The 13,843-nt window shown below is 56.7% G+C and overlaps 6 protein-coding genes across 6 annotated transcripts; 3 read left to right on the top strand and 3 right to left on the bottom strand.

The window, feature by feature from the left end:
• Positions 1-20: 20 nt before the first annotated feature.
• On the top strand, positions 21-1,377 carry MJAP1_002164 (uncharacterized protein; the record flags this gene model as incomplete). The annotated part of the gene is made up of 5 exons (XM_060266108.1): positions 21-65; positions 145-343; positions 366-474; positions 497-846; positions 869-1,377. 5 exons carry the CDS (start codon positions 21-23, stop codon positions 1,375-1,377), a joined length of 1,212 nt encoding a protein of 403 aa, XP_060122091.1.
• A 1-nt stretch (position 1,378) lies between these two features.
• Positions 1,379-1,808, bottom strand: lsm7 (U6 snRNP-associated protein Lsm7; the record flags this gene model as incomplete). Its single annotated transcript, XM_060266107.1, has 2 exons — positions 1,379-1,400; positions 1,423-1,808. 2 exons carry the CDS (start codon positions 1,806-1,808, stop codon positions 1,379-1,381), a joined length of 408 nt encoding a protein of 135 aa, XP_060122090.1.
• Positions 1,809-1,870: 62 nt separating this feature from the next.
• Positions 1,871-4,858, top strand: YTM1_1 (ribosome biogenesis protein ytm1; the record flags this gene model as incomplete). The annotated part of the gene is made up of 1 exon (XM_060266106.1): positions 1,871-4,858. One exon carries the CDS (start codon positions 1,871-1,873, stop codon positions 4,856-4,858), a length of 2,988 nt encoding a protein of 995 aa, XP_060122089.1.
• A 74-nt stretch (positions 4,859-4,932) lies between these two features.
• On the bottom strand, positions 4,933-6,487 carry CDC55 (protein phosphatase 2A regulatory subunit cdc55; the record flags this gene model as incomplete). The annotated part of the gene is made up of 4 exons (XM_060266105.1): positions 4,933-5,498; positions 5,521-5,685; positions 5,708-6,106; positions 6,130-6,487. The coding sequence occupies 4 exons, from the start codon at positions 6,485-6,487 to the stop codon at positions 4,933-4,935; spliced, it is 1,488 nt and encodes a 495-aa protein (XP_060122088.1).
• Positions 6,488-6,945: 458 nt separating this feature from the next.
• Positions 6,946-7,692, bottom strand: MJAP1_002160 (uncharacterized protein; the record flags this gene model as incomplete). Its single annotated transcript, XM_060266104.1, has 1 exon — positions 6,946-7,692. The coding sequence occupies one exon, from the start codon at positions 7,690-7,692 to the stop codon at positions 6,946-6,948; it is 747 nt and encodes a 248-aa protein (XP_060122087.1).
• Positions 7,693-12,744: 5,052 nt separating this feature from the next.
• MJAP1_002159 (uncharacterized protein) lies at positions 12,745-13,825 on the top strand (the record flags this gene model as incomplete). Its single annotated transcript, XM_060266103.1, has 2 exons — positions 12,745-13,001; positions 13,027-13,825. The coding sequence occupies 2 exons, from the start codon at positions 12,745-12,747 to the stop codon at positions 13,823-13,825; spliced, it is 1,056 nt and encodes a 351-aa protein (XP_060122086.1).
• Between the last annotated feature and the right edge of the window lie 18 nt (positions 13,826-13,843).

Genomic DNA, 13,843 nt, shown 5'->3' with positions numbered 1-13,843 from the left:
GCGAGGCGATCGTAGGCGCGATGTCGGACAATGCGCTCCTAGACACGCTGGACCGGATGCCCAAGGTACGTCTCTATACTCATGGGTAGCTCCGGCAGTTTGATGCCTTTCCAAAAGTAGGTCTTTTTTTCCCTGCTGACCCAGACCCAACCCTCGTATGTACGGCGGTCGACACGCGGCGGTGTCGCGACGATTGTGATCGCTGTTGCGATGCTGATTATGATCTGGACCGAGGCCTCGTCCTACTTTATCGGAGAGCACGATGTCGGCTTCAGTGTGGACAGCCACATCAGCAAGCTGCTCCAGATTAATCTTGATATTACCGTGGCTACGCCGTGCAACCGTACGTAACGCTTCTGACGCAGAACTCTCGGTGGACCTGCGCGACGCGAGTGGCGATAGTGTGCACTTTGACGATGCACTGATCGCCAAGGACAACACCGTATTCCGATCGCAGGTCAAGCGCGCGAAGCAGTACGTCCCTCGTCTGACGCAGAAAACGCAAGCAGATGAACAGTCTGAATGCGCTCGACGCGCCCGGCCAAAAAGGCCAGGTCTCGCGCACGAACAAGAAATACTCGCCGCTCGGCCCCCGCGACAAGCACTCGGGCTTTGATCCGACGTGGCCGCTGCTGACGGTCGACAATGCGTGCCGCATCTACGGCAGCATCCTCGCCAAGAAGGTCACGGGCAACTTGCACATTTCTGCACCGTCGCCCTTGTTCATGTTTGGAGCGGCGCCGCGGAACGTCAACATGTCGCACGTCGTGACCGAGCTGAGCTTTGGCACTCACTTCCCCTCGATGGCCGAGCCGCTGGACTCGAGCTCGGAAATCACCGAAGATCGTACGTATATTTGCTTACCCAGCCATGGCCGTGTACCAGTACTTCCTCTCGGTGATCCCCACCATTTACCACAAGTCCAAGACGCACAAGGTGCACACGAACCAGTACAGTGTCTCGGACTACAAGCGCAACCCCAACGGTCCTGCCGCGTTCCCGGGCATCTTTTTCAAGTACGACATCGAGCCGCTCACCATGACCATCCACCGCCGCAGCATGTCGTTTGTGGCGTTCATCGTGCGCCTGACCGGCGTGCTGGGCGGCGTATGGATCTGCACAAACTATGCGCTGCGTGTTTTGCACCGCCTCCTCCTCGTCGTCAAAAAGACGCCGAGCGGCCGCCGGATGCTCGAAACGCTGCACGTCTCCTCTGGCATGGACACGCCTTATGCCCAGTCCCCCGCGCAGCCGCAGGGCCAGTGGGGCGCCTCCTCGGGCATGTACGACAATGCCTACGGCGCGGCGAGCGCGCCCAACTTTGCCATGCGCCCCGATTCGTACGCGACGCAGCGTATGGCTAGCAGTGGATATTAATCTATTCAGGCTGTGCAAAAGGGCTGCGTTAGCAAATAGACATACTTTTCGATCATCTCCATTCCGTCCGAGGGGCTAATCAGCGTCAGCGCAGGGCCGCGCAGCACCGCCAGACCGAGCGTCCGCTTGCTCTTCACGTCGCCCGTCTCGGGGTCGTGCAGCGTTTCTTGCACATCGTCCATCACGAGGTTCATCAGCTGGTCGTATCCTTTGAGGATACCCTCGACCTCACGCCCGCCCGCAAACTTCACGCGGATCTGCTGGTCGACGTACTTGCCGAGGTTCAGAATGGCCTCCTTTTTGGGCTTCTCTTGAGGAGCGGGGGCACCGCCACGATTGTTATGCCCGCCGCGACCGCCGCCACGACCGCCGCGGTTTCCGCCACGTCCGCCACGGTTACCGTGCGCGCTGCTCTGTACTCGATCCGCCATCGTCGTCGTCGACACGCCGGAAATGCTGACTAAGCCACGTGAATGCACGGCCGCTCTCCACGATGGGGACGGAGGACGTGGAGCGCTTCCTCGCCTCGGTCGGCTCGCCGCTCGCTGCGGGCGGCGAGGCGCAAAAGACACTACCTGCAGATGCAGTGCTGCAACTGCTGAATGCACGGATCGAGTCGCTCGCGGCCCCGCTCGAGGCGGCGCCGAAGGCCAAGACCAGCGACAACGTCCCCGGCCTCGAAGAGTACCTCGACGAGGACATGGTCGCTGCGCTGCGTGCGTACGCATCGGCTACGGCACAGTACACACACACATCGGCTGTGGCGAACATGACCAAGCAGCTGTCCGAGGCAATGCAGCACGTCGCCGACGTCCACACGGCCCTCGATGCGCGCGACTGGGAACGCCTGCCGACGCTTCTCCCGCATGCACAGGAGGCGCTCTTGCTGGTCGGCATCGAGGTCGACTTTGTGCACAATGTGCTGCGCGACGTGCCGGGCGACGAAGCGCTCGCGCACTCGGCGACAATACATCGCCTAAAGGAGCACTGCCAGCGTCTCCTTGTCCAGATGCACTCGCAGGTCAACAAGGACTGGGAGCGCGCGGTCCAGGTGCTCGACGCGAGCGGCGATATTGCACTGGCCGTGCAAAACAGTCCGCACGAGGATCCGGAAAGCGCCAACACCCCGAGCCTCTTGGACTTGTGGGAATACGCTCAGGGCATGAACTTGGGTGAGGCCGTCGCCGAACGCATCGCCTCGCTGCTCGAACGCAAGATCGTGCGCCCAATGCTGGGCGATGTAGCGGACTGGCACGCGTCGCAGTCCTCGACCACGGACGATATCTTGACGCAGCTCGTCCTCTCGCATACGCCATCCAAGGATCCGCTCCAGGGCGCGGCCATCCCGGCCCTCGTGCAGGTGCTGGTCTTTCTGCGCGAGACGCTCTTTTTGCCGTCGGCACACGACGGGCCGGCGATCCAGGACGCGCTGCTCGCGCCGACGCTCCAAGTCTTGGTATCCCACTCGCTTGTCCCGAAACTCGTCGCGTCGCTCAAGGCGTACCTGCTCCAGTGCCTACCGACTACAAAAACATCGCTGGAAGCGGCAAAGGAGGCTACAGAAAAGGTTACGCGCCTCGCTCTTCAAGTCCACGACGCACTCGTCGACCATGGGTACGCCCGCGCCTCGACGGACAGCGGATCGATGGTGCGCCGCCCAGGATGGGCGCAGCTCGAGCCACTGACGGACCTCCCGACGTGGGTCGAGCATGTTGGGGGGCTGTGTACGCAGCATATGCTGGGCGGCGTGCTCGACCATGTCCGTGCGGCGATTCTGCGAATGGACGACAAGTCGTGGGACATGATTGACGTCGAACGCCAGGTGCCAGACGAAGGCCCGAATCCCCCGCCGAAGAACCCGTTCAAGGCCGAGCCCAAGCCCAAAGTGCAAGAGGCGAAGCAGGCGCCGCCGCCCAAGATCCCTGAGCCGGTCAAGTCGCCGGTCGTTGCGCCGAAGCCGGCCGTGCCTGCACCGAGCAAGGCCAAGAAGCCGACGCTGGGCGGCGTTAAGAAGCTGGGCGCTACACCACTGCAGACGCCAGCTAAGCCTGCGCCGGCGCCCGCACCGGCACCGGCGCCTGCGCCTACACCTGCCGAGCCTGTTCCAGAGCCAGACGACGACGACTGGGGCTGGGGCGACGACGACTTAGATAATGAGCCGAAACAGCCGTCAACCGATGCACCAAAGGATGCACCCGCCGACGACTGGGACATGGACGATGCCTGGGGCGATGTCGCCAAGGATACCAAGCCATCTGAGGATACTACACCCAGCGGCCCGGACGGCGCTGCCGACGACATGGACGACGACTGGGGCTGGGGTAGCGACGGCGAAGTCGAAAAGATGCTCGACGAGCCCGCGCAGCCGTCCGAGGCGCGGTCGCCCCCTCCGCCCAAGCCCGAAGACAGCTCGTTCGACGCTTGGGACATGCAAGAGCCCGACGTCGAGTCGCCCGAGACTGAGCACATTCCCCTTCCTCCAGAGCCTACGCCTGCCCCGGTGCCTTCCATGAAGTCCGTCTCGATCAAGATTTCGGCGCGGTGCCGCGCTGTCGCGGCGCATGCCGAAGAACAGTTCGGGCTGCTGTCGCATGTAAGCGACCCCCGCCTTCGGCATGCCGTGGCACAGTCGCTCCTGGAATGCTGCCAGCTGTATCGTGCCATGATGCCCGCGGTGCATGCAGCATCACTTCAGCACGTTCCGCTCTTGAGCATGCTCTTTGCGAACGACTGCGACTACCTTGCCGACGAGATGCGCACGTACGCTGACCGTGCCGCGCACCTCCCGGGCCCGGCGGTGAAGAGCGGCCCTCTGTCGCTGGATGCCGCGCTGCAGCACGAGGCGGCTGCCTTGCGGAATGTCGGCAGCCAGTGGCGGCAAGCGCAGCTCGCCCTGCAAACGGCGGCGCTCCACGAGTGCCTGGACCAGGCCGACGGCTTTGCGCGTACCGACGCCGATGCACGCAATGCGACGTGCGAACGTGCCATCGCACAGGTCAGCCACATCCTGCAGCACCTCGTGACAGTATGGCGCCCCGTGCTCTCCCAAGACGTCCTCCTACACCTGCTTGGCGAACTGGTACAGTCCGTTTTTGTGCGTGTCCAGGCGAGTATCGAAGACCTCGAGGATATCTCCGAGGCCGAAAGTACGCGCCTCGCTGCGCTGTGCCGCACGCTGCTCGATGCGCAAACGGCGCTCTTTAGCCAAGCCGCGCAGGTCGATACCGAGGCGGCGGGTGCGCTGGCAGCGACGTCGGTCACGAGCTGGTTCAAGTTCTCCTATCTGCCCGAGCTGCTGACCGGCTCACTGGTGGATATCGAGTTCCTGCTCTTTGACAGCGGTGGCGCGCTGCTGGATTATACACGGGAAGAGATCACGGCGCTGATCCGGGGCCTCTTTGCCGACACACCCAACCGCCGGCGACTGCTGGAGCGGATCCAGCGGGCGCCGTGGGCATCCACGCAAGTAGGGTTGTCGTAGCCTATGGCACACCTCTGGGAGAGGCGCAAGCGCAGCGCCAGTGCTAGATCTGAGAGTACATGAGGGTGGCAAACTCACGCAGGCATGCCTGATGGGTTGTTCGCCGAAAAGATGAACAGATTGTTGGTTGCCGCGATGGCAATCGTCTCCTCCCGGGGGTGGTAGCTGGCGTGCAGAATCTTTTTGTTGAAGTCGATGTTGTTCGGGTTGACCGAGCCAATCCCACCCGCAGACGCGGCCGTGCGACTAGGACCCTTGTTCATCGATGCGAGCTTCTTTGACTTGAACGCGGACTTATCGGCTTGCAGCACCACGCTCGAGTCACGTTCCCAGTCGATCAGGTGGAAGTAGTTGCTGTAGCTTCCGGTGAGCACTGTCGAGCCGGTGGGGCCCCAGTTGCCTTCGAACTTGTCAAAGATGCAGTCGTTTTCGTATAAGTCGCACAGCTTCGGGCGCAGGTAGTCGTGGATAGGGATTGTAGCGAGGGGGCGGCTCTCCATGTTCACATCCCACACTTTCAACGTCAAATAGTCGCGCGACATGATGTACCGACCGTCGTGGCTGAAGCGCACGTCCGAGATGCTGCTAATAATCTCGGAGAAGAACGACTTGGTCGCGGGGTCCTCTTCTTCCTCAAACACTGCGTCAGCAAATTCACGTACACTTGGCATGGCGATCACACAGCGCCGATTCACGCATGTCTGCGAGCTTGATGGTGCCTTTCGAGCTGCTGTACACCAGCTCGTTGCAGTGCGTGGGATGGAACTGCGCAGCAGTAATCACCTCGGTCAGCTCCTCCATATTCACAGGCTTGATATCGACAATGTCTGGGTTAGCATTTCGACGTACTAAAGCTCTTGTCGCTGATACCCAGGTTCCACAGGTTAATGCGGAGATCATCAGCACTGATGTACGTCTCGCCATCCGAGTTGACCGACAGCGAGTTGATGTGGTAGGCATGTGCGTTTGCGTAGATCTTGCGCGGGACCGCAGCAACGATCGTGTCGTGGTACACAAGGCGGGGGAGTCGCAAAAGGCGCGACTGGGCCGCAGAGAGTCTCGGCGTGAGGCCAGCGCCTGGAGCGCCGAGCTTGAGCAGGCTAGGATGCAGCGTGCCGTCGCTCTTGTTCTCGCCCATCGTCTGGCTCGACATGAGCATCGCTGCAGGGTCCTCGCCAGTGGCCAGGCTGCCCTCTGCGACCGCATTCAGGGGCTTATCAAACACTTTCCAGAGCTTGATGGTTTTATCTGCGTTAAGACGTTTCACGTACCATTTGTGCTCAGCAAGAGATGCGCAGCATTCTGCCTCCGGCACCAGCAGATCTGGTTGATTTTCTCTTCAATCTCGAGCGACTTCAGGTAGTCGAACTCGGGCTCGTGCGACTGGAACTCGGTGTGGAAGCGGTACTCGCACCCTTGCTTCTTGCCATTCGCACCATCGTTGCGCTCGAACATCACCACACGACCGCCCTTGTCACCGGTGGCGAGGTAATCGCCAGTCGGATCGAACTCAACGGTCGAGATGATGTCGGCCTCGGTGATGTCGTCGACATCGCCCTTGTCACCAAAGCACTGCGCAAAACGCCAAGGCACGGATGGCGAGCCGGCAGTCGCATTGTCTCGCTCCATGGTTGTGCGCGTTCAAGCGTCCGATCTGTGCAGCGTGCAACAGCCCGTAAGCGCTCGAGGACCGCGTCGCGTCTGCGTAAAGCTAACGCTAAGAGGACGGGGCACCCGCGAAAATCGCACCCGATCACTCACGGCTCCTGACACTGCACGTGACATGGCCCGCACAATGAGCATCGCACACAAGCGAGGCGGAGCACAGACAGCATAATGACACTGGGAAGTGATGCTAATGAAGAGGCTATGAGGATTGCAAGAGGAGGCCAAAGCCTGCAGAGCGAGCAGATCGCCGCCGAGACACGGGAGGGTCGGGAGCCGGATGCGCACGGTCCATGGCTGACAAATAGACACTACCACGTGGCTGTGTCGTGGGGGGTCTGCTGGCGGCCGGTGCCCCGGAAAAGTGGCGGTACTCGGCGTGGAGGGCTTGGGATTGGTGCTCAGGGCGCCGGAACCCTGGGTCAGAAATAGAACATACCGTGTCCTTCACCGGGAAACTCGAGATAGATTACTGCACCGCCATTTTCCTTGATAGCCTCAGCCATACGCCGGCTCTGTTGGGGGGGGACGACCTTGTCTTCGCTGCCTTGGCACAGCAGCACAGGCGTCTTGATACGGCTCGCCGTATAGTAGGGGCTGCGTGCGCGGTAAATATGGGGTATGTCGTCAGAAGTTCCACCAAGCAGATTCTCGATATAGAAATGCTCAAACTTGTGCGAAATGTCGGCAAGTGTCGTAAGGTCACATACGCCATAGGCACTGAACCCCGCACAGAACACGGATGGATAATCGCAGAGTGCACGGAGCACGGTGAGGCCGCCAGACGAACTTCCACTGATACAAATCTTGCTTGCATCGACACGCGCATGTGTAGGAGAGGGAGCGTGGCGTAACACCGCATCGTGTAACTTTTGGTAAGTTTGAATGTACAGCGAAGCGGGGGGACGCAGGTGAGGGAAAACTACGCGCAGCATCTCGCTCTCGGGATGCCCGGGCGTACGTGTAGCAATCGCAGCATAATCCATGATTTGGTAGCGTTGGATCGCTTCCAGCATGAAAAAGTCGAGGATCGTATCGCGGGGAAGAAAGGTGTGCTCTGTGCGTGAAAATTGCGGCACACTGGGTAGGCCACGGTGTGTCTCGAGCTGGACGCCCACATTAGGAATGGCACAGATGGATTCTGTGTGAGTGGGAGCACATACCGGCATAGATGTAAGTGTGAATTCGTACAAAGAGGCAAACGGCGCTGATCGATAGGGCGAGCGCGGGCGCCATCCAATCAAGGCTCAATTGGCGTGCAATAACATAGACCACTGCGCCGAGCGCCAGCGCCGCTCCACCTTCTTGCACGAGGCTCGGAGCGGGGCATGTAAGGAGCATGGTTTGGGCGCCATCAGCACTGCGATCCTCAGTCAGAACCAGTCCATTGAGCTCAGAGAATTTGTTCGATGGCTGATTCGAGCCCTCCCATGGCATCGAGAAGCCACCGAGGTACGCTGCAGCCGCGACGCAATCGCGAACGTCCATATCGCCCCAGTGCGGGCTGAGCCGGCATCGGTACTCGTATCCGTAGCCGGAACTACCTCCATAATTGACAGCGCATACGGCCCAGCCGCGCGAAGTCCAATACAATACAGTGAGGTTGAACGATGCCGATGAACAGCTCGTTGGTCCGCCATGAGCAACCATGCGGCATGGTGGCAGCGTACCTGCTGGTGCCTGAAATTCGGGATTCGTGGGGGGGTATAATAAAGCGTGTGCTGTGCTTGGGTGGCCATTGGGCAGGCGGGTCGGGAACGTAATTGATTCGGGCACGCTCACGTAGGCCTCGGGCACAGCCTCTGCCGCCTCGATCTTCTGCAGAATACGTGTTGGTACTTGAACGGTGTGGGCGTCAAGCACAGGCAGTATTTGGTCCAACCGTATCGCAATGACAGCGGGTGGTGCGTACGGCGAACTTGCAATCGTTACTAGCGTAGTGCTCTGATCGGTATACATGCGCAGCTGCGAATACTGCGAGTAGGCCGTCTCAAGTCGCGTCTTGGCTTTGGATACACGATCCAGCAAAATAAGGGTATCCTTTGCGTCGGCGGTTTCGACATAGACAATGTACTGTGCATCGACAACGACCAATGTTGAATCGTTTAGCGTCCATAGTGGGGGTTGAACATCGATATTTGGTGCGCTGCGAGGGGCGATGTGGCCATTGGATATCAAGCAAAGTTTTGCGTTACGCAAATCAATGCGCGCTTCAAACACGGCACCTCCTTGGGGTCCACTTTGCGTGTAGAGCAAGACCGATGGCTCTGTCCATACCGGTTGCTGTGCAAGATCAGCGCTAATGAGCAGTGGTTGCGAAAGTCGTATTGTATTACCTTCCTCCTCGACGCTTGCAACCCACAGCTGCGACGACCAAAACGGCATTTTGGGATTGTCCCATGTCACGTAGGCGATCATTGTTCCATCCGGAGAGAAGCGTGGATAAGCGTAAAAGTCGTGATTGGCTTCCAGCAGTGACCGCTCCATTTTTTCCGTACTGAGACATACAAGTACGTTGGACACGGGCTTGGTCGCATGATTCTCTTCGATCGCGGCGGCATATAGTCCACTGGGGTGTGCACCAAAGTCGGCGTATCTACGCTTGGTAGAAGGGGCGGCAAGTACCACCCGTCCGGAACCATCACGAGGTATGCGACTTACGCTGTGCTTTCCATCGGCCTGGTGTGCGACAATCGCATCGCCATTCGGGAGCACGCTTAGCGCGCCGCCGCCGTACTCGTGCACAGAGGAGCGAACCGAACCTGGCACGTAGTATTCATGCAGTGCCGTGTCTGTGTTTGTGAATGAGAAAAGGGACGTTTTTCCGTCGTCTGCAGCTCGCGTGATGGTACACCAAACCGTAGATTGCGTACGTATTGCGGCCAATTCACAGAGCACAGACGACTTTTTGGACAATAGATTGGAGTCAATGGGTGACTCCCAAGCACCATAAGGCGCAAGAGTGCGGTATCGCGTTGATTTTGTCATACTTGTATTCGATCGGATGTATTAATACAGGGACCCGCGCCGTGCTGAGAGACGCACAGACCATGCAAGGTCGCCGATGTCGGCGCGACGTGCTCTGGTGGAGGTTCAAGACCTGTGCCCAGGCGCCTAGTTTGCTGACGTAAACTGGCTCGTTTCGAAGGCTATGCAACAGTGTTCATAGGATGTGTTCATAGACAAAGTTAGAGACTTCCTTGGGTGGGTTTCCAGTTTGGTGGTGGGCCAATAAACCCTATGCGGAAGAAGCGTGATCGAGGGATGATCATTTGGACATCTGGGCTACAACACGATGGATCCACCTGTCGCATTAGCAAAAACTGAAACAAACCATGTCAATATGTCCACCGCACTGACCAATGTCATGTATACCGCGAGATTCGTTCAAGAACCTCCCAAAAGTCAAATATTGCGCACGCGGTAAGCACAAGAACAAGAACTGAAGTCAGTAAGAGACGAGTCACGTACATGAATAACAGAACGAATCCAAACAAGCCTCTCGTAATCTGACAAGCTGCTCATTTTTGAGACAAACAATTTGAACTCAGCTCCTGATCCAAATTCAGTCTCATTCCCGATGGTGTCTTGGTGTTGGTCGAAATCGACGATGCCAAATAATTGGCCATTCCATGCACATGCAAACTCAGGGCGGTCTTCTGTCAATTCTCCCTCGAAATCATACATCGACATCATGCCGTCGTCGTCAAATTCCTCGCAAAATGCAATGTCTTTGTCACACTTCGGGTTCAACGTGTGGAATGTGAGTACCCTGCTTAGCTCGGGGATATATCGTCGGTAAAGAGGATCTGTTCTTCCCAATGAGATGATTTTGTATATGAGATCGGCAAAAATGGATTGAGTTAACGAGAGTGTGTCTTCCAATATTTCTTCGAGATGCGCGGACTCGTCCAGTAAAGAATCAGATAAAACTGGGATCCACCCACCCGCGACCAAAGGGCCTGTGCCTTGCCAAAACTCTTCCCTAGAAATGAAAACTGCCTCTTTATAACGATTTAGAGGAACGGGATAGCCATTAGGCAAAGCCAATACTGCTAATCCTGATCGCAAGAGAGGCAATAGCCAAGATTGCCATGCTACTGAAGCGGTGGGCCACAAAGCGATGTAATCTTGGTCAGGCCAAAGAGTGAATAAAGCATACGAAAATGCCCAGATTTGTGACTGTGATATGCTTTGAATAGATTCCTTCCCTTCAATTACGGCCGTCACCAAACGTTTCTCTCCGCAACGTTTGGCCTTGTAACCCCGTTCACTGGGTCGCCGATGCGGGGCTTCCACGCATAAGTGAACATTTTTAGCTGTAAAATCGCTTTCTCTTGGCTTGATAGAATGTAAAGAGATCACATATCTTTGTACGTCCTGGTCCGAAACCGGTGCATATTCAACCTGGAGCTCCAGCTCCGTGTCCATCCCGATCTGCAAGATTTGCTTCCCAGGGTTTACAGGGATGGTGTCATCGCCAAGGTTATAAATTAATGTCGCCACATTGTTTGGCATGCAATAATGGGAAGTCTGGTAGGGTGGCATGCCCGTGTCTAACTTCCGTGCAATGGTGGGTCAGTGCTACAATTCATTTACTAAATTGATGTGGAGGCGTGAACCTTGCGGCTATGATTGTAAAATGAAATGGATGCTATTGTCACTCTAGTCCTCGCTTTTTTCAGGGACCAAGCGGTTCCTCATACCCTCGACATAAGCACGTCCAATCGTGAAGTATTCAAAAAATCGGTTTCTAGGAAACACGACTAGTGCTTCTCGCATATCGCCTGAATTGAGCAACTTGGTGAATTTTGGATACCTACCCTGTCAATATGACCACCAGCTGCAATAAGATGTTCAAGTGCAACTGCGTCATGCGCATCTCTTACTGTGGCAATGCAGCTTATATCTGGAAACAGTAAGAACATCATGTGTATCAGCGACCGGACAGCAATTGGGAAGCGTTGTACATCATGAGCAAACGTGTCTTGAGTGATGATCGAAAACATTGCCCAATCACTTGGAATATTCTCCGCCAAATTCAAACATCCAACGTCATCAAATACTTTGATGTAAGCAAAAGCATTGTTATTAAATGCACAAAACAAAGAGAAGAAGTCCGTGTTGGAAAGCTGATCCTTCCATGATTTGGGAAAAGAGTAGGAATTTGATGAAATTCGTTCCCATTCACTTCGGAAATCCGGTTGTAAGTACCACGTCTCGAGTGACTGGGTATCAAGTTCAGATTGAGGGTCAACAAGCCGGAATATCAAGTTCTGGCCCACTTCAGGAATATACCTTTCATAAAAAGGCACCGAAAGCATCTGGTCACGAAGCTTTATAAATGCACTCGCATCCTTGCATTTTGAAGCGAGATCAGACTCGCTAGGAGGAAAGCAATATAGCAGGAGGTGGTGTGTCAGTTTGTTTGGGAAGAACACTGGTAGTATAGGTGCCCATATCCCCTCTTTTGCACCAGCGCCTTGCCAAAATGCCCGTTTGCGAACCCACAGTATATTTTCTGCGTCGGGATACAGGTCACCGTCTGGACCTTGAAGTACATGATCCTGTGCAGCAAGCCCTGATACAACCATCTGGATTACCCATTCCATGTGTCTCCCTTCCTCAGGCACGACCAAGATGAACGCCAGCTCACCCGGCCACAGCGTGAAGAACACATAGCATAAGGTCCAGATATGATCAAATGTAATTACCTGTGAGCCAAGTTCACCCGTAAGCCACACAAATGCCTGCGTATCGTGCAGTTCAGATTCTTCAATTTCGCCTTCTTCATTCTTATACGGAAGGTAGGGCGGGACGATGCGGAGCCCGACCCCGGGTGCAATCACATCCTCGTCTCCCTTGACTACATGGGGCCATACTAGATGAACTAGCCGATTGTGTTCTTTTCCGTCGTGCGCCACATCCACCTTGAGCTCTGTACCGCGCGGAATGGGCCAATGGTAAGTACCCGACGGTACTTCGGTCGGCCGCTCCATCCTGGATCGTGCCCTTGTTTCAGAGTAAAGCTTGGCGCTTGACCAGCAGCGTATTTCCAAAAATAAATAAAGTTAATTGGCTGGAATGTTTATAGCAGATCCGCATCCTAGAGAACACTCCGAGCTCGTGGCAGGAAAAAGTCGCCGAGAAAGAGAGCAAAAGAACGCTGTGGTTTCCTTCCCCACTCCAGCATCAAGACATACTCTGGTGAATCAGGCAGTATGAGTGGCATGCGTATGATCCCCAGGCATGAGCACCCTGCCCCCACAAGTGGCATGGACGACATGAGCGGCATGAGCATGAGTGACATGAGCGGCATGAGCGGCATGAGCGGCATGAGCGGCATGAGCGGCATGAGCGGCATGAGCGGCATGAGCAGCAGCATGGGTGCGTCGAGCACCGGTATGGGCGACATGGGCGACATGCACGGCATGCACGGCATGGATGGTATGGACGGCTCGTGCGGTATGAGCATGCTGTACGTGTGTTTACGACTAACCCAGCTTTAACTGGAAGGTGGTTGGAACGTGTCTCCTCTCCCCCTCTTGGGTAATTACCGACGAGGCCAAGTTTGCCGGATCGTGTGTCGGCCTTGCATTCTGGGCGATGCTCACCGAGCTAATCCGCCGCTGGGCGCGCGAGTACGACCGCTACATTATGGCTTCGGCGACCCAGTCTCTGCTGGTCGAGAAGGAAAAGTACCCCGAAGAGTTTGCGCAGCAAAACTTCCTCGGCAATCTTGCTGCTGAGCAGAGCCGCCGCGAGGCGACCAAGTCCTCCGGCCTTGGCCGCTACCTCGGCATGGCGTTCAACCCTGCCCATGTGATGAACCCTCAGCCTCTCCGTCTGCGCCCCACGTTGATCCAGCAGGCGATCCGTTCGATTTTGTACGCGATTACCTTTACGAGCGCCTACCTGATCATGCTGGTTGTCATGTCGTACAATGCGTACATCTTCATCTCGGTGATTCTCGGCACGATGATCGGCCACTTTGTCTCGACGTGGGACACGCTCGGCGCGGTCTCCCCCAGTGTGCTCGAGACGAACCAAAACGTGCGCTACATGTCCTCGAACCGCTCGCCTTCCGACGGCACGGTGAACGCGCAGCCCGAGTTTGGCAAGGTCCCTCCCGCGATGTCTGCTGCGCCTACCGCGACACACCTGCCGAGCGAGGGTGAGGCCGCGCGTGTGGACGCTGCGCCCGTCCCTGCAATTGAAACTGCGAACCTCTATACGAATGAGCGTACGGCCGAGGTGAACCAGGTTGGTTCGTCCTACCACAGTCACATGGGTATCTGTTAATAGTCGCGTAATACACCG

Source organism: Malassezia japonica, chromosome 3 (assembly GCF_029542785.1).
Source record: "Malassezia japonica chromosome 3, complete sequence".
Taxonomy (NCBI): Eukaryota; Fungi; Basidiomycota; class Malasseziomycetes; order Malasseziales; family Malasseziaceae; genus Malassezia; species Malassezia japonica.
The sequence above is the reverse complement of the archived record's forward strand: the minus strand, read 5'-3'. Positions and strand labels throughout refer to the sequence as shown.